The 19334-nt window shown below is 36.7% G+C and overlaps 3 protein-coding genes and 1 non-coding gene across 18 annotated transcripts; 2 read left to right on the plus strand and 2 right to left on the minus strand.

Annotated features, from left to right (window-relative positions):
- Positions 1 to 35: 35 nt before the first annotated feature.
- On the minus strand, positions 36 to 1743 carry LOC124950007 (protein YIF1B). Its single transcript, XM_047496041.1, has 4 exons — positions 1533 to 1743; positions 1171 to 1259; positions 756 to 1091; positions 36 to 655 (listed from the first exon to the last, which is right to left on the minus strand). The coding sequence occupies exons 1-4, from the start codon at positions 1561 to 1563 to the stop codon at positions 125 to 127; spliced, it is 987 nt and encodes a 328-aa protein (XP_047351997.1). The 5' UTR covers positions 1564 to 1743; the 3' UTR covers positions 36 to 124.
- Positions 1744 to 1789: 46 nt separating this feature from the next.
- On the plus strand, positions 1790 to 13058 carry LOC124949901 (ankycorbin-like). 9 transcript variants are annotated; one of them, XM_047495788.1, is made up of 15 exons: positions 1790 to 1807; positions 4545 to 4884; positions 5089 to 5423; positions 6035 to 6311; positions 6528 to 6776; positions 6886 to 7313; positions 7397 to 7661; positions 7919 to 8967; positions 9251 to 10075; positions 10198 to 10589; positions 10680 to 11024; positions 11453 to 11529; positions 11617 to 11771; positions 11895 to 11965; positions 12050 to 13058. In XM_047495788.1, exons 2-15 carry the CDS (start codon positions 4679 to 4681, stop codon positions 12206 to 12208), a joined length of 4833 nt encoding a protein of 1610 aa, XP_047351744.1. In that variant the 5' UTR covers positions 1790 to 1807; positions 4545 to 4678; the 3' UTR covers positions 12209 to 13058. The 9 variants fall into 9 exon arrangements, 8 of the variants coding, with proteins under 8 accessions (XP_047351744.1, XP_047351760.1, XP_047351778.1 ...); XM_047495804.1 differs by lacking the exon at positions 1790 to 1807 and adding an exon at positions 2443 to 2845 and having other exon boundaries at positions 11882 to 11965; XM_047495761.1 differs by lacking the exon at positions 1790 to 1807 and adding an exon at positions 2444 to 2845.
- On the minus strand, positions 2233 to 2304 carry Trnac-gca. Its single transcript has one exon. It is a non-coding gene; the product is annotated as a tRNA-Cys (tRNA).
- A 215-nt stretch (positions 13059 to 13273) lies between the features above and the next one.
- LOC124949973 (cyclin-dependent kinase-like 4) lies at positions 13274 to 18243 on the plus strand. 7 transcript variants are annotated; one of them, XM_047495947.1, is made up of 7 exons: positions 13945 to 14281; positions 15262 to 15436; positions 15750 to 15843; positions 15939 to 16128; positions 16840 to 17187; positions 17331 to 17597; positions 17729 to 18243. In XM_047495947.1, the coding sequence occupies exons 1-7, from the start codon at positions 14219 to 14221 to the stop codon at positions 18083 to 18085; spliced, it is 1494 nt and encodes a 497-aa protein (XP_047351903.1). In that variant the 5' UTR covers positions 13945 to 14218; the 3' UTR covers positions 18086 to 18243. The 7 variants fall into 7 exon arrangements, with proteins under 7 accessions (XP_047351933.1, XP_047351903.1, XP_047351923.1 ...); XM_047495958.1 differs by lacking the exon at positions 13945 to 14281 and adding an exon at positions 14302 to 15116; XM_047495967.1 differs by lacking the exon at positions 15262 to 15436 and having other exon boundaries at positions 13961 to 14281; positions 15750 to 15760.
- The last annotated feature ends 1091 nt before the right edge of the window (positions 18244 to 19334 follow it).

Genomic DNA, 19334 nt, shown 5'->3' on the forward strand with positions numbered 1-19334 from the left:
CTTACAATTTTTATTAGAAAAATGTATAATCGATATATCATAATAAATATACATTTCATTTATTTCTTAAAGCGATAACTTTACATTCGTCGTTCTTTCCTTTTTATTTTTATTTTCCATTTGTTTATATTAAATGATAAGACAGCCACCACATCAATAAGGGTTGAATAATCGCTACAAAAAATATAAAGTAAAGTCTTCTTCTATTGCCGTTGGCTGTGTACGAAATCTGACCCTGCGGAATAACTCTTAGCTTTAAAGATCTCATGAGAAAAAATGATAATGTCGCACTAAAATATAACAATGCTGCATAATAGCCAAATTTTCTAAATGGTAATGAGCTTAACAATGCTGCATTTATGCCAACATATTTATATCCGCAGTAGGCCAAAAGATCCAACGTGGCCAGGCTCGTTTCGATATTCATTATGTACAAACTGACAGTATGGACTATTAGTTCTATTATACCCCAGGCCAATACAGAACTAGCTAATATACTAAGTTGTTCAGGGTTGAAACGTTCTTGCGCACCTAAAACCAAGCCCGCTAGTACTACGTAAGTTAAAAACGACATCATCGGGATATACATGTCTGGCGCATTCTTTTCGTAACGTGGTTGCATGGGCACATCCTGTTCGTACTTTACAGTCCAGTCCTGTTAACAGCATCATGTCGGATTTTAAATTAAACGCGTTTAAATGCGTTAAACGATTAATTATAAATAATCTTTGTCTCTAGATCATCTTTAATCTTACTTTATGAGTGAACGGGAAGAACAAAATTGCTAGTTTTCCAAAGACGTAATTAGTATCCACGGCAAAGTAATACTTTAATGCTCTAACTGGCACATATTTTTCAAACTGTTGCCTTCCCGAGCCTACCAAAGCATTTCCATATTGTACGGCCATATTGGTAACGACCGGCTGCGACAATATTTGAGCCGCAAACTGGGAACTGGAATAGCTCTCGGGATTGCCCTCGTTACGTACATATTGCTGCATCGACGACTGATTAAATCCGTGAGAGGATGACGGATCTTGTTCTTGGATATTGAAAATATATTCCGGTGATAAGCCGTTGTTTACAGGTACCTTGTGAAAGCGCAGAAAGGTCAAAATTATTCTACGATATATCAAGACCATATCTCATATCTCAAGGCATATGATTTACCTGCTGATTGTACATATACGTGTTTTGTACCGTTGGGATAGGGAGCGTCGATAGACCAGCCGACGGATCTAATAATCTCTTTGGCTTACCTGTTTGATAACATGTACTTTTCATAAACGAACAATGGTGCCTGATGTGCGGCGGATATATGGCCTAACATAACCTCCATTGCTTTTTTAATTGTGTCATACTTTCATTTTTCTTATTCAAAGGATATTTCTTATGAATTAATCGAGAGGAAGGTAATTCATGAAAAATTAAATTCACGAGAATATGCTCTCAACAATGGATAGTATATGTATTTGGGTAAGGGTAGAATTTATCTTTCGAATCGAACGATTGATATGATATTAGGTACTTACCACGGCGTGCACCTGATTGCTTGTAATTCATCTTTTATTTTATCGCCAAGCAAATTGTCACTTTCCTTAAGCGTTTAACGTTGAATTCTCAGCTTTCTATTTTACGTCCGCTTATTCGAATTATTCGTAATAGTTTGAAAGTCGAAAACAGACGAGACCCTACGATCGATCTACGTCATATTTCAACGTTCTCTAGTTCTACGGTCTCCCGCTACTCCACACAGTCCTACCAACACAATTTTCGATCCTTCTTCTATCATCCAAGGATGCTACATGTAAGAATATTTATATTTATTAGATCGAAAGGAAATTGCAAAGAAATATACGATGCCAATCGTATCTTCGTTTCTTCATCATATCATATCATTATTATTTCATGACGATTATTTTCAATGCGAATGAACTGTCACAAATGCAGACTGCTTCGGTTGATTAGTTCGGTAGGTTCCTCTCGCAAAATATCATTTTGTTTCGCAAGGTGTTTAATAAAAATTTTTAATGCCTGCATATAGAGTATATAATACACTCCATATACAATGTAGTTATGATAAAACTGTAATAATTACCGGTCTCAATCAGATTTATCATGTTAAAAGATAATATAATTCTCTTCGATGATATTTTAGAGCTTAAGTGATTATTAAAGTAAAAGAGGAGAATTTTATAAGAGATTATAAGAGACAAAAAAAAACACGTTCAGAGGGGGCACCCGGGTTTGAACCGGGGACCTCTCGATCTGCAGTCGAATGCTCTACCACTGAGCTATACCCCCGCTCTTACGTTGGATGAGCATAAAACTTATATACACTTCTCGTCTTTCTATGCATGCATTTATATGTATATATATATATATATATACAGACATACGCACACACACACAGAAGGAAGCTTTCATGAAAGACGACAGACGAATGTCGTCTCATCATATTAACACAAAACTGGACATTGAAGTAGACTTTTTTATGATCATTAGGAAAAGTATGCAGGTATGAATATAAAATCAAACTGCATTAGAAAAATTAATCGCGCCAAGACATATTTTTATTATACAAGCAAGGCTACTGTTGTTACGCTACTGTAGCGAAGAGTAACCAGGCAACCTCTTCTATATTACATAGTCGGTAGTCTAACAGAACGTCAGTATATATCGTACAGTAGTAAGGTGTGTTTCTCACTTTCGTGAAAAACAATCCGCGTGGTAGAATCTTATCGTTCATCTTCCATCTTAGGATTCAAATTTCGAATTCGCGCCCTTTTTCTAGTCACGATGAATTCGCAGGAGACGTTTTACGACATATTATAATATTCTTTAAGTAAGTTATTAATTAATCCAAAATATTTCATACAAATATTTACGCCTATTATACGTTTTCGCCTTTATAATTAATAGCGAACGATCATTTATATTTATATTAATGATCGATACCTGGTAGGTAATAAAAGCTTTAATGCGACGAGTAGTCAAGCTTTCAATTTATATCGTTTTATATTTAGTTAATACATATTAATATATAGACGCGTACCGTATGTCACATCTGTAATATCTGTAATATCGAATATGTCACAAACAATGAGGACGGAACGTTGTAAAGATTATTTTGCAACCAAAGTAATATAACGCACGTTATATCTCAGACGAACTATATGATATTACGATATCAGAAATTTTCTAACACGTGATTCAGAATCACGAATAGCGAAGGTCTCAACGAATTATTAACGGTGTAATAACGATTGACGTGTAGCAGAGTGAATCAACGAAATAACGATTTTCAGTCATCCGCACGTTACGGCACGCGCGCACGTGGGACACTTCTACATATGCGATACACACATGCATGCACGTACGTGTGTACATCTATGTTGTGCGAATTTTTTCAAGTTACGTCCATTGGCAAAGAATAATTAAACCTTTCGCGTTACCTCATCATTTTACCGATTGTAAGATAATAGTTATTTCATTGAGATGAGATTAATTAGACGCAAGTAAATAAGACCCATCGGTCCCATTTTGATAACTATATACACGAGAAGAAATAATTAATGGGATGAATCCCATTAAACAATCTTCGAAGGAAATGTATACGTTAGATTTTGTTGGATGAGATAATCTTTATCGATCCATCAATATTCTCGCGCACTTATACGTAACGCGCCGGAGAATTTACTACGATAGTATGGTTCTTCTATTTGAAAGATTGAAAATGTTGACGATACCGACATGCGATAGTATATTGTATATGGATTCACAAAATTATATGATCATTGCATTATCGCCGCGAAACAATCGATTACCGATATATAAAAGAATATTATCATTAACGTGTCTAGAGTATATAAAATAAGCTGATATAATAGAATTAAACACGTGGCGACCTTGCCGTCAGATTTTCCACTATGGTTCTTTATCGGTGTCAAATGTTGTGACGGCTGGTTTCTATGGTATCGAGTGACCTGGTCAGTCTACCACGTGGTCAGTAACCGAGCTTTAAATTTGGACTTGACTGGATGTAACGATAGTGGTTCCTCTGTTAGCTTCTACGAAGCACATCATTAAAATGTGGACACCACTAGTTAGAAAGGACTGGTAGTTGAATCAATGTGATCGGGACTCTCATCTTGGTACGAAAGCTAATCATCCGAAAGGAAATTGACTTCGGCTCATTTCATATCCTCGGTATATCGTTGACAGGCGTGAGTTATCATTAACACCAACGAATTATTATACGTTAGTTTGATGTTAAAATATTTCCGCTTAAACGATATAGACGGACTTTAATAATTCTAATAATTAAAAAAAAGAAAAAAAAAAAAAAAGGAAAAAGATAAGAAAAGTAATAACAAGACAATGGTACGTAGACGGACACGACAACCTGACACGATCCAATAATTATATTTACGTACGTTTTCGATAGTTCGTAATAGACGTACGATTAACGATTCGATTATCGGCATTGTCTATATTCTTTTAAGAACGGTTTTAAGAAAACTCATCGAACTACTTCTTTTAAGCGTCGACCCAGATTCGTCGACGGACGTCGAGACCGGGCGGATTTTCTTCCGCACGATGAGTTCGATCCGTCTACAAGGCAGAAGATGTTCTTACGCGAGGTTGTATTAGTCGAGAAACGGTGTCAAAGACGGGCATGGACACTAAGACCCCGCCTATACCTTTGAAGCTTCCAGAGAAGGCTCAAACGAAGAAGCAGGAACGCTTGGTCGATCTGTCCTTGCCGCCATTGACACCTTCTACGAATCGCCGACAGAAACTAAAGCCTGTTGTTAATACGTGCTCGCGTGACTTCGTTTATCCTACATGCTATCAAAATCATCATAAGAAGAGACCTTACAGGTAAGGTCTTGGATGGGATCTATACATTCTTTTCCCTTTTTCTTTCTACTCTTTTTTTTTTTTTTTTTGCTCTTCATTCTCTATTATGGAACACCAAGTACCTACGAGTAACTATTACCGGAATAGCTACCTAATGGAAATGAGAATCTTCATGATTTTAAATGGGACATGAATTTATTACAATTGAAATGGCTACTTTCGTAGAGTGTTGCAAATTGGCGCCACACCTTTGATGCACGCTTGCCAGCAGGCCGACAGACACAAAGTCTTGAGACTATTGAGGGAGCAAGAGGAGAGCATCGGTTATAGAGATCGAACGTTAAGAAGTGCACTTCATTACTGTATGGACGCAGGAACGGGTGGTGCCGTAGCTTCAGCGGCACCAGAATTGGTCAACGCTCCCGATGCCGAGGGACATACGCCTCTTCATCTCGCAGTCATTGCCGGCGATACTCAGTTGGTGGCCGTATTGTTGGCGAACGGCGCCGACGTCAATGCCAAAGATTTGGAAGGTCACAGCGTTCTTCATTGGGCTACCGGTAGGTATCTTGGCAGAGTTAATTATTAAATCTCGTTGGGCAAACACAAATAATGGATGTCTAGGATGTCACTTTTTTCTTCGATAGAAAAGTAAACAGAAAGAAAAAAAAAAAAAAAAAAGGAAAAATTAAAAACACGGATCTTACATATTACATTAAAGTAATGTGGAAATTTACAAATTTTCATAATATCCGGATTATCGGATTGGTGGCTTAATAATAGAGGCTTTCTCATAAGAACGATTCATCTTTCTTTTGAAATTTTCTACAAATTTTGTATGTTAAAAGAATAAGAAAAGAAAAGAAGAGAAAAGAAAAGAAAAGAAAAGAAAAGAAAAGAAAAAAGAAAGGAAAAAAGAAAAAATAGGAAAGTATCGTGAGTCTCGAGTAGAGTCAGTGGGTAGAGTCGACCAACCGCGAGGTGACGTAATTCCGAGCAGCACGTTTAGCGAGCAACACGCAAGACGTTGCTAAAGATCGTGGCCAGGATTGACCGTAGATGTTATCGGTAAATATCCAAGCTGCCTAAAGCGTCCTACCGTGCGATATAGATACGTTGATATATTCCCAGATATATATCCCTTTTTTATTGCCTTTTCGCTTGTTTACAGTCTGCGGAGAAGCGGAATGCGTACGTCTGATCTTAGCTGCTGGCGCTCGGCCTTCAACGCCGGATCTTCGCGGAGGCTCGCCTCTTCATTACGCCGCGCAATGTTGCGGCGCCGCAGCGACCGCCGAACTTGCCGTACCAAAGAAAGTTGGCTTAAAGGTTTTGCAAACTCTTATAGAATTCGGCGCTGACGTTAATGCGAAGGACGAAGACGGACGGCAGGCGATCTTATGGGCGGCCAGTGCCGGTAGCGTCGAGGCAATTTTGGCCTTGGCAAGGTAATTTTAATATTCCTTCTAACTATCTAACCATCTGGCATATACGGATGATATCTATATATATATATATATATATATATTCGTCTATTATGTTAAGGAATATCTAATATGCGTATCTATTATACGTGGTAGAATATCGGGAGATAGGAAAAATATTGCAAGATAATGAATAAACGATAGATAACTCTCTTTCGTCGGTACTGATAAATGATAAAGGGCCGGGGGAGCTGCGGCCGCAGGAGCATCGGACAAGGACGGTTTAACGGCGCTTCATTGCGCCGCGTCGAGAGGTCATGCGAGATGCGTCGAAGCGTTGATTAATTTATGCGGATCCCAGCCCGATCACGTAGATGACAACGGTTGTTCCGCTCTGCACTATGCCGCTACGCTCGGTCACGCCGACGCCACGTCCTTGATTCTTAAATTAGGGGCCGATCCAAATCGACAAGATCGAAAGGGTAGAACGTAAGTTGGGACGCCAACGTCGATCGATTGCAACGATCATTAAAACGATTGCCAAATCTATGGGATAAAAAAGTAATGAGTAAATAGGAATGCGTTTATACGTTTTCAGGCCGGCCCTATGCGCAGCAGCCAAGGGTCAATTGGAAACGTTAAAAATTCTGGCACAGCATGGTGGCTCGTTGCACGCTAGAACGGTACGAGGCACGGGCGTTGCTCACGAGGCCGCGGCTTCCGGAAGAATCGAACTGCTCAGATGGTTGGCTAAAAAGCGTCCGAGTATGTTGGATATCGCTACGCAAGACGGTAAGACGCCTCTTCATGTGGCAGCACTTCATGGTCATTTGGATGGTTGCAAGGTGCTCTTGGATCACGGTGCGAGAATAAATGCGATTTTAAGAACTAACAAGGGTAATACGATGACCGCTTTGGATGCTGCCCTTTACAGAGGTCACAGAGATTGTGCTAAATTGATTCAAATGCACGGCGGCACCACTGCTCAACGATTAAGAGATCATAGGGCTACGTCCACTGGGAAAGGTAAGTAGAATGATCAGTATGCGTCCGGTGCCGGGCATTCATTTCAATCTATTTCAATATAATTCTTTCTACCTTACGATTAGTTTATACCGCAAAACTTCGAATTGAGCGTACAGAGAGTGGGACGGATACGGAAGGTAGCCCTCCAAGGTGGGATTATCATCGACTTAAGGCTCCTCGTGTCTATTACGAGGAACGATGGATCGAAAAGAGAACGCGAAAGAGAGGAAATTCCAAGAAATTATTACGACGAGACAGTCGAAGTTTCAGCGAAGAAGAATTACGATTCTCCAAGAAGGCGTCTCCGAGAAAAGAACGCCAGCGACGAAGCAGAAGCGAGTCTGCGAGGTATGCACTATTTCTTCGAATACAAATTTAATCGGATATCGTGCAATATCATTATATATCTGTAATAGGTTAATTACTATATTTGGAAATCTTTCCAAATATAGTAATTAACCTGTCTATAGAATCTGCTCGATGTAGATCGATAGAATTTAACTATTACCGTGGTCACTTACGTGGCTACTTCTCTCCGATTGTTACCGATTCGCGTTACGCGAGCACTGATGACTTTTTTGTTCTTTTTCTTTTTTTCCTATCAGATACGACGAAAATCGCATGGATACCGATGAAAAAAAGTTAACGAGAAAAGGAAGAAAAAGACGAGTTACAGGGAGATCCAAGGATAATTACAGCGAATCCTCTATAAATTACAGCGACGATAGTCTCCAAGAAGATTTAGGGAAGAACGGAACGGTAAGGACGTATTTTCGGCGTAAGCTCGAGAGGCGAAGATCAAAATCTCGTGCGGACAAGATTAAAAAGAGATCGAGATCCGAGATTGAAACAAATCGAGCCAATCTGAGGCATTTGCAATCGGCGATTAAGAGCGATCAAGACGAACACAGCGGTACCGACGACAGTTTGGAAGTAATCGTTGTCAGGACGTCCGTCGAGAAGAAAAAGTGCGAGAAAATTGTGTCCGGTGGAAAAGCAAAAATGTCGAAAGAGAATTCGAAAGATGGTAGAATAAGAGAGTCTCATAAACGCAACTTGAAAAGTCAAAAGTCGGAATCCAGCGAATTTACGGTGCCGTCCGATAAGGTATACGATGAGGCATCCGATAAGGCACCCGAGGAGGATGCCCGCGTGGATCATCGGCCATACTCCGACAAGAAAGAAAAAGATGATGTAGGATATAAGGACGTTGCTGGCGTTGACGAACTCGCGTCGAAGTCCTCCACGCCGGAGGATATGGGAATGTCCTTCGTTGAAAGTCGATATAATCACGGAGGAGACGTTACCGATAGTACGAGCCACGAAACCGTCGAACGAGTCCTCGTTACGGCTATGGTCCACAAAGATCAAGGTCCGGACACACCAAAGTCTACGATCGAAATATCGAAGGAAGTCACTTTTGATGATGGTCCGGATAAGGAGATGATAGACAAAAGTTGCGAATTATTGGAAAGTAAGATCGACGATGTCTATGCGAAATCCGAACAACTATCTAATTCGCTAGTAACGAAGGCTAAGGATATAAAGAAGGGCTTAGAAAATATGCGCAGTGGGATCAAGGATAAGAATGAGAATGATAGCGAAAGGAGCGATGATGATAAGAGGATGGTAGGAGACGTCGAAACAGTGGAAGGTAAGACCTTAAACTAATAATATTTACGATAAATTTCAGTTTTTAATCAATCGAAGGAAGCAAACAACCAAATTTTCCTCCATTCAAAAATGAATGGTATAGACTGAGCTATCTTTTATAAGATAAGTGTGTGCGTATAAGATACGCGCGCGTTCGCTCACACAGATAAGTACTGTATGTACAGTACTTATGTACAGTGCTCTCATCTGTGTTCCTAGGAGACTCGAAAAGCACGATCCATATTCTATTTTTTCAAAATTAAAAATATTTTATTTTAACTTAGTTTTCTATAGAAACCATTCACTAGGTAGGTTGCGCGCACACCATGTAAATGAACCCGAAAGAACTCCATCGGATTCTCAGGAGGCGCAAGATCAACGGGGGAAAATTGAACATCAGGAAGATTCTTTTATTAATACGAAAGGCGATAGAAAAATTCTTGATATATCGCCGAGTGCCACGAAAGACGTCGCAAGTTGCGTCGATGCGGTGAATGATGGTTTGACCTCAGAGATAGATTCGCAAGATTTGCATACATTGGAAGGATCATTTCGAGAGGAGATGCCATCTTTGACGTCGGAAGAACTATCAAAAGTAGAAAGGGAGAAACGGGGATCGGAAGAAGTAACTGAGACGATGGAGAAACACGATATAAACGGTACATTAGAAAAAGGTGTTCCTTTAGATATCTTGAAAAATACGGCTTCCGTGGAAACCTGCAAAGGGAATATTATCACCGATGGGTTTACATTAGCGAACAAAGAATCGTTTAAAATCGGAGAGGAGAAACGTCAGAGCGAGGAGTTATCGTCGACTTCTTTCGATGCTCCTTTCAGCAATGGCTTCTTCTCCGAGGATAAGGAACAAATAGATTCCGCGCGTGGCAAATCTGTGGAATTATCTTCAGATTCTAGAGATTCCGCATTGATGCGAGAGAATGAGAATGACTTTTCGAGAACGAATACTCCAGTTCTCGCAAGGAGTAACATTCTCGAAGTAAAATCCGACGGACATAAAGCATCAAGTGACCCTAATAAAGTCAAGATCGTCCAAATAGATGCAAGTACCAAGTCTTCTACGAACGAGGAAAAAGTATTCTCGAGTAAAGGTAAATTGGCATATTTATAATAGTTATAGGTTATATTTAATTTATTCGATTAGCACGTAAGTACATTCATCGAAGCAAGGAGATGAGCATTGTACTTTGACATATATATTATTATCTATCAGAGGAAAAGAATGGCTCGCCGACGGGAACAACGAAACGTTCAAGGTGTTCAAGAGCTTCAGCGAGAAAACAAATGGAAGGGGCTGAGTGCCATTCGAGTCTAGCGAAAGGATCGAGTAAGATTAAAAATTTATTTGACAAGTCGGGAGAGCGTTCTCTCGATCGCAGTGCAATAGTTGCCGTTATCGAGAGCCCGGAGTGGGATGAAGAGGATGAAGAGATCGATAAGGAGATTAGAAAGGTTATCGGAGAAGACGGGGAACGTGATACAGAGCCAGAAGAAAATAATGAAATGGGTGTTATTAGAGTTTTGCCGGGTAAAAGCGAGGAAGAGGCTTATAGGAGCCTGGACGTTGGTAAATCCAGGAATTCGGGTATCGTTACCTTACCTCAGGTGAATCGACGACGCTCGTTTACGTTACTTTATGCGTTGAAATAACGGAAAATGTAATAACTTTCTTTAATAATGTCCCTATTTTACCAGGTACAGAGAAGACCATGCACGCACTCGGGAAAGATTCTTAAGATTACAGCGGAGGATCAACGTCTTCGACAGTGTACGAAACAGTGTCGTCGTGACAGTGGTGGTAGAGATAGTGGTATAGAACCAAGTCCAAGAATTTCTAGAATACCAAAGAGAAGGAACGTGGTTGACTATTCAAAGATGGAGAAACATCACGCCATCAATGTAGATACCATCACGAGAGATGTTCAAATTAGTCTTCGTCGTTATCACCTGGAAAGGAAGATCTTTTTTCAATTGATGGAACTCAAGAGATTGCAGATTAGGCATGGTAGAGCTAACGAGCAAGTTTTGGTTAAAAGACAGGTAAGAAGGTAGGAATTGAAAGAGGTAGAGAGAATTGATATTCGTCGACGCTTCATTTTATATACAATAGTTTATCCTTAAAAAAAAAGAAAAGCGAAAGAGAGAGAGAGAGAGAGAGAGAGAATCTTAATACTATATTATTACGTGTATACGTCACCCACGACACACATCATTCACAACAACTTATGTACTTACATATGTACATATAGGTATTTCAATGGTCGCGACTCGCGTACGGTGGGTGTACATATTAAAATATAATATTTCATCGTTAATTGTGCACAACATTTCTATATGGTAGATATGAGATATACACAAATGCTTTATTTTGTCGGTACTCTATTTGATCGGAATATCGAATAGTCATACGACAACATTTACGCTACATCATCATGCAGACCGATCGAATCTTTCGAAATAATTTCTAGGTCGAGTCATTTCATAAAGCTGGCATGACTGGTCCAACCCTTGGTGTTGCTAAATACGATCAACCATTGACCTTCAGGTTTTCAGCATTTCCAATCCTATTGTTAACAAAGTAAGATTTAACATTTGAAATTGTACATTTGATTTTATCCTCCATACTCGACAGACACTTCGAAGCGTTCTTATACGAACAGTTGAGGAAATTACAAAGGAGACCAGCCACGCCAAATTTTTGTACAGATGCAAAATATTGCACCCAAAGAACTCATCGGTGTCATCATGCCACAACTGCCTATACTTCAGTACCTGTTTACACTTATAGTAAGTTATGTGCGTTCGCCTATTAAAAGTACTTATTTAGATACCTAAGTACCTATTATGCGACTTTCGATAATTCGTTAAATGCTTGACCTTTCCTATTTTGATAATAGACGATGATTGTAGTTGGCGGAGAGGCGCAAGAACGACCGGATCACTTTCCAAAAATAGAGACTCGTGGAAAAGGACAAATGACGGTAATTGAAAATTTTTTCTTATCTTCCATCTTTATCATCTGCATATTTATTAAATAGAAACAGATCAAATTTGTTTGATCATAGGTGGAAGTAACTCACGGAGACGAGAAACAAGTCATCGCACTACCAGCTGAAAGGCTGGATTGTACCAAAAGATATTTCGTTACATTTACCGTTAGAGGAGAAAGTCAAGGAACAACGAAATCGTCTCATTCTATGAAACGAAGTGCTACAAGCGTTTAAAATGTCCGTTATATATAGTATATATACTTATATACATACATACATACATATATATATATATATATACACACACGCACAAGCACACGCACACGCACACACACACACACACACATATAATATAACATAGATACATGTGAGATATAAGCGATATCTCGCCTCGTTCATGTATTAACTTCGTACTCTGACATTTCTTTTTGAAAGAGAAAGTGAGAAGTCGAATTTAATCTTATTTATTTAAAAATCATAATATTTATTCTATTTTAGCATCATATTACTTTCCAAATACTATTTTGCAAATTGCCAGATTACATTCCAATACAGAGATCAACGCGGAACAAATGCTTGCGGTATAAATTTTTATATAACATACATATTATAGGTATTGGTGATAAATTTTTCTTTTTTATTCCATTAATTTTTTATCCTTGACAATTAATTTTCGAGAAAAATATATTATATATGTTATCTAAGGTAACCCAATATCTTAACCATAATTATATATTATTCGATTATCGGTTACTTGAATGGATAAATTTAATTATTTGCGGTTATATTGGTGACCGTGTAAATGTAACATATATTACGTACGATTAATTAACAAAAATATACTATACGATAAAGACTATATTATTACTGTAGGTTCTATTATGCATTATCGGTATAACCGACGTTATCGATCACACATACATATATGTACATACATTAAAATTGGCCGTATAAAGTCATACAAAACGTTACAAATCTTCCATTCTTCCATTTGAATACTTTTATCAACCAATTATATCGTCCATTTCCTCAATTAAAGTTCAAACAATTATTTCATTTTGTCCATTCAGAAATATCGATAGGCAAAGCCTATTTGTGTTCTCTTCGAATAATATAGTACGATAATCGTAATATATATATATATATATATATATATATATATATATATAATAACTAAAGGTAGTTAATAATCCAAGGGACAAGTCGACGTTGCGTGCGGTTGAAGCGCGAATAGAACTATTGTTACGGAATATCGATCCCCTCGGGGATGACGTAGTATAGTAAACGGATGGACGTTGACTCGACCAGGTTATCTTGGTGAAACGTGTGCCATCGAATTTTCATAGTTAATAGAATAATTCGACGTTGTCAATAATGTCTACGCGTTTTCGATTGTGTCTTAAACGAATTGCAAGGGTATTTCTAATATCAGAAGAAAAAGTTTTCATTCAAGGTAGAAACGTCTTGTGAGTGCCTTTCGCATGGAGAAATGGCTTCAAGATAGTACGCTTTGGCTTTTTGGTAGTACGCTTCCATTGCTACCAAGAAGGTAAATATTTACAGCGCTGCGTCTATACTCACAGTATACAATTTGCGACAATCTATAAAAATCCATCCATTTTATATCTTTTACATCTATATTCACGATACACATGTGCTTAGACGTACTTAAATATGTTTACGTATATGCACGCGTGCGTGCGTGCGTTACGCGCTTGTCGCGTGTACCATGACGCTAATATTATACCTTCATCGATCATACGCATGCATACTATGTATGCATATATATATATATATATATATATATATATATATATATATGTTGAAGGCATGGAAATATTAATTTGCGATTGATTAATTATTTTAAGTATCGCAAGAAGCGGTACTTTTAAGAGTTTATTTTAAAACGTGGCGTAATTGGATTAATCATTTAAAATATATCATTTAAAATATATATTTAGAATATAAAAACATATTCATTTTAAATTGTTCTTTAGATATATTTTTTTTTATAAAATCTTTACCGCTCTCTATCGCTATTGTTAAAGGCAATATTGTTAATATCGTTTTTTATTTATTTTTTCTTTCATCGCTGTCCATACAACGATGAAAGAAATACTTTTTCCGCTTTTCACGGTCATGGACTAAAGATAGGAGCGACTGTAGCGTAATATCGATCGTCAATAATCGTGCGTTCAACGACAAAACGTGAAACGACATTTCTACACATTAGTGTTACTCAGTATGTTTAGTGGAAAGGAGGGTGTTTCGATCGAAGAGCTCAATGAACACTATTATCGGCCTATTGTACGTAAACAAATTCAGATTTTGCTCTTGTCAAACCAATCGTTAGTGTAACAGTTATACGATAGAACGACGTCGTTTCTTTCTCGCACACACACACACACACACACACATGTTACGAGCGTATCATGGAGAAAGATATTAATAAGATAATAATAAGATATATTTGTTGCACACGAATAGATGTTGTAATATTAATGAAACTTCAAATAGGCACTTAAGACGCTATTTACATGTTACTTTATGCGTCTGTTAAATCGTCATTTGTTCGTCAAACTCTTAAAGATATTTTTGTGGTCGATGGCGTGACATTATATTAACGTATATAACCTCTTGTGGACAATGACGGCCCATCGTTCGATTTAATTTACACGTAACATTAGTATAATGTCATTGCAATTAGAAAATTACTAGGAGTTTTCTATCTTAGTTCAAAAAGTTTATTATAAAATTCTTTGATATGAAAATTGACACAATTACGTTAACAACACCGAGATGGTTAATGATCTAAGATTTGCGAATTATGGACAGTTTATACCATTATGGTAAGTTTTCGAATTTTATATTCGTCAATACAATTCTTTTTTTTTTTTTTTTTTTTTTTTGTAAGCGTCCGAGTGAACACAAACACGCACATACACACATACGCGCGCGCGTACACACACGCACAGAGCAGCACAGGTTTTTATAAATCCATGCAACGATCTACTACTTGTATACCATCGCGTAAGATGCAGGATACATTATTCACGGTATTTCTCCTCAAAGTATTGTATGTACTTTTATAAAGAACTTCGCGCAAGCGTAACTTTGAAGAATATGGATCCTCTAGTCTAAGGTGAGATCTTGCCGATACCATCGACTTTCCCATGTACGATTTCTTTTGGATTGTAAATATACAATTCATTTTATATATCCATTTGATATATCCATAACTATTATATCTTAATATCGTTCGTATGATCAAATCAACATCCTTGAAGAAAAGAGCGCATGCGTCGTGTACTGTCCAATGGATAAAGTCAAACGAGCTTGGGGGAGAGTTTGATCCTCGGTCATCGGCGAGAATGAAGACAGTGCAGTTTGCATTCTTCACCGGCGTAGCATGCTTTTTGCCCAACAGTTTACGTCCTTGCCATGCCTTGCCAAATATAAGAAGTGCGTATCACAAATCTCGCGCGATATATATATATATATATATATATATATATATATATATACATATACATACATATGCATATATACCTATATGCAAGTAATTATCAACTGATTAGTTATACGTTAAGTTTAATGATAAGGGAAATTGAAAAGATTTTGGATTCTCTGTATATTCTATAACATCGGTATTTTTATATATCAGCGTTCCTTTATATTAGTAGAGCTCTTATGTCCATAATATTCTTAATAAAACGATTACATGTATTTTATTTTCTTTCTACATAAATATTACACGTGCGAATGGTGGTGGTAGATCGCTGTGTGGTAAGTAAGAAAATATTCAAAAGCTATGACCGAGGCGACACGGAAGTATGTATGTATGAAGAAAAGTTAGGAGACGTTAAGATGTAAATATAGGTTCCAATTTGATTACACTTAATAGTTCTCTTGATATTTTTCTTATTGTAAAATATAAAATAAGACATCGCGTTTGATTATACAGGTCTCGCGCACCGAGCAAGGCGATGGAGCGTTACGAACGGTTGGGACGTCTTGGAGAGGGTAGTTACGGAGTCGTCTTCCAATGTAAAGATCGGCATACTGGAAAATTGGTGGCTGTTAAAAAATTTCAACAAACGGAGGACGATCCTCTTATACGAAAGATTGCGCTTCGGGAGATACGCTTGCTCAAGGTCAGTGCTTTGACCTTCATTATCGTTGTAAGAATGAAAATAGAATATCTATATGTACATGTCGGTATGTACGGAGAAAATGATTTACATATTCGTACGATCAATAGGAAAACTTGTAAAATGTTGTTGCGATTGATTGCTCTTGTATTCAAACTTTCAAATAGCCAGCAAAAAAAAGTTTTTCATTTATATTGCTGGTGAAAGAGTAGAAAATTGTGCATCTTATTCGTATCGAATAATTTAGAACATAGTACGTGAATGAATATGAAAATGTATAAACGTTGACTGCGACTTACGAGGAATGGTCAGCGGTCAATACGGCGGTGGTCAATATGTTGGCGTGTGTTCTGGGATATACGAAGAACCGCTCGCACGCGTCGGTCGTTGCTCTTTCGTTACGTGGACGTTTATTATTATTTTTATTATTATTTGAGAAAATGTTTCTCGATACATGATTTTATTAAAATTCATTGTGATCATGGCCTTCTCTTTATCGATATAAATTACATATTTATATTTTCCATTATTATTATCTTGTAATTTCTTTCGTTTTGTTGTTCTTCTTTTCTCTATTTTTTTCTTTTTTTTTTTCTTTTTTTTTCTTTTTTTTTTTTTTTTTTTTTTTTTAAGCGCACGCGTTTATAGAGACGCTTATTCATGGAAGGCGGATTGAGGCGGATCTTAGTTAGATATCTATTCTTATTTCTGCAGAATTTGAAACACCCAAATCTGGTGAACCTTTTGGAAGTATTCAGACGAAAAAGGAAGCTGCATTTGGTATTTGAATACTGCGAGCATACACTTTTAAACGAGATGGAGAAATTCCCGTACGGTTGTCCCGATCTCATGATCAAACAGCTTACATGGCAAATTCTTCAAGGTATTGCCTATTGTCACCGACTTGGCTGTGTTCACAGAGATGTTAAACCAGAGAATATTTTAATTACGGCGGAGGGTGTTGTAAAGCTTTGTGATTTTGGATTTGCTCGAATGCTTAGTCCCGGAGAAAATTATACGGAATACGTGGCAACGAGATGGTACAGGGCACCAGAATTATTGGTAAATTCTTCTCAATGAAAATTCAAATCTCTAAGTATTCATAAAGATCTCTCGCAGGGCGAATTTTTGCTTAAAAATTACATTATCCGAGCATATCATTAGAACTTAGGCTTTCTAAGCTATTCGTATTATCTCTTATATAGGTTGGGGATACCCAATATGGAACTCCAGTAGACGTATGGGCAATAGGGTGTGTATTTGCCGAATTAATACGAGGAGAAGCCCTATGGCCTGGCAAATCGGACGTGGACCAACTTTATTTGATAAGAAGAACTGTAGGCGACTTATTACCAAGGCATATTGCTATATTTCAGCAAAACGAATTCTTCGCTGGTATAACACTTCCATCACCGCAAAAGCTTATACCATTTAAGGATATTTTTCCTGATAGACCCAGTACACTCTTACAAGTAATGTTTACAATTAATGCTATTATATATTTTTATCGTATATCTCTTTCATTAACGTAAACAGTCCATATATCTTATTTTTCATAAAAAGATATGCTATAAAAAGATATTCTTTTCATGTTCATCGATAGATTGATTTTTTGGACAAGTGCTTGGACAAAGATCCAAATGTAAGGTGGACGTGCGAGCAGCTTCTACAGCATGGATACTTTGAAAATTTTCATTTTAAAATTCCTGACGTGGAATTAGAAGAATTCGAGAAGCTCAAAAAATACAGAGATCGTTCGCGATTAAGTCAGATGAATAGTCATGCGATCGAAGACCATGGATACCGGACTGATAATTCGAAATACAATCAAATGCTACTACCGCAACTTCCTCAAATGAACGTTGTCGCGCATGGTCAAAATGACAATCGGCCTAAAAGCACGAGTATGCAACATCAGCAAGGCTTCGATCATTTACCTACGATAAGAGGCTGCAATTAGTATTGTAAAGTATATCTACTTGTGGTTCGTTAGTTATACATATATGTTATACATTATATGATATACATATGATGATAATGATGACGATGATTATTATTATTACTATTATTATTATTATTATTATTATTATTATTATTAATATTATTATTATTATTATTTTATGACATAATTTTCCTTAATATATTTAATTATTAAATATATTTGAAGATTACACTTCTCTCTCTCTCTCTCTCTCTCTCTCTCTCTCTCTCTCTCTCTCTCTAAAATAGATCCTATCCTGTTATAAATTATGTATGCACGAAAATCCGCGAACGTTTAAATGAGCAGTTTAATACATTTTTTATGAACCAATAAGCATAAAACTTGATATCGTTGGAAAATTAATGTTACACAACGTCTGTACTTTAATTAGGATTATGTCCATATTATTCAATGAATAGTAACCAATGAATTTATAATATCAAAATGAAATATAGTAAACGATATTTACTATATTTCACCTTATTTTTATATAACGCTAAAGGAAATACGTATATATCAGTTTTATGATTGATATTGCGATGTGCTTCTAATTAGCATTAATAGAGATGGAAAAACCAAGATAAGAAGCTGTGCACTAACCCTAACGAAAAGATTGTCTTTATCAGCTAATAGACTTATTTTGGATTTACTTATCATATTATAAACAAAATAACAAACATTCTTTTGCGCTTCACATTATATTTAAAGTCTCTCCCTAAAATAATATGCATTGATATTTTCTCAATTTTTTTTATCAAAATTTAATACCTTGCTTTGAGTTACTTAAAATTCAATGAAAAATTTAATTAGATTCATACATACTTAAATCCACTTATAATATTATTCATGATCTTATTCAGAGATAGAGAAAAATTCACTGTTACAAAATTTAATTGTTATCAATTGTGTTACATTCGTTACATAGATACGAATGCATAAGGTAATAATAATTCTTAGTAAATAACCAGTCACGTTATTTAATTTTAGTGTATTCATTAAGTTGTTCTTTTTTACAGGACTATATACACATATCCTGACAATGATGTAAAAGATTTTAAGCAATTTAAAGAAAATGGTTTTAAATAAATGTATTTCTTTTTATTATACATAATACAACGATACAATTATATTAAATTATTGTAAAAGAAATAACATAAAATAAAAAACTGAAAATTGTGTTACCAATTTATTCTTTTCGTGTATACAGACGTGTGCACATCGCGATTCT

Source organism: Vespa velutina, chromosome 1 (genome assembly GCF_912470025.1).
Source record: "Vespa velutina chromosome 1, iVesVel2.1, whole genome shotgun sequence".
In the NCBI taxonomy this organism is placed as follows: Eukaryota; Metazoa; Arthropoda; class Insecta; order Hymenoptera; family Vespidae; genus Vespa; species Vespa velutina.

Bases quoted from the DNA above. Each gene is read 5' to 3' on its own strand.
- LOC124950007 (XM_047496041.1), bottom strand. From the start codon at position 1,563: ATGAATTACAAGCAATCAGGTGCACGCCGTG. The intron at 1,092-1,170 runs GTAAATCATATG...CGCTTTCACAAG, and splicing joins CGTATATGTACAATCAGCAG to GTACCTGTAAACAACGGCTT. The intron at 656-755 runs GTAAGATTAAAG...TGCTGTTAACAG, and splicing joins TCTTCCCGTTCACTCATAAA to GACTGGACTGTAAAGTACGA.
- LOC124949901 (XM_047495788.1), top strand. From the start codon at position 4,679: ATGGACACTAAGACCCCGCCTATACCTTTGAAGCTTCCAGAGAAGGCT. The intron at 6,312-6,527 runs GTAATTTTAATA...TAAATGATAAAG, and splicing joins GCAATTTTGGCCTTGGCAAG to GGCCGGGGGAGCTGCGGCCG. The intron at 8,968-9,250 runs GTAAGACCTTAA...ATTTTAACTTAG, and splicing joins AGACGTCGAAACAGTGGAAG to TTTTCTATAGAAACCATTCA.
- LOC124949973 (XM_047495947.1), top strand. From the start codon at position 14,219: ATGTTTAGTGGAAAGGAGGGTGTTTCGATCGAAGAGCTCAATGAACAC. The intron at 16,129-16,839 runs GTCAGTGCTTTG...TTATTTCTGCAG, and splicing joins GGGAGATACGCTTGCTCAAG to AATTTGAAACACCCAAATCT. The intron at 17,188-17,330 runs GTAAATTCTTCT...TCTCTTATATAG, and splicing joins ACAGGGCACCAGAATTATTG to GTTGGGGATACCCAATATGG.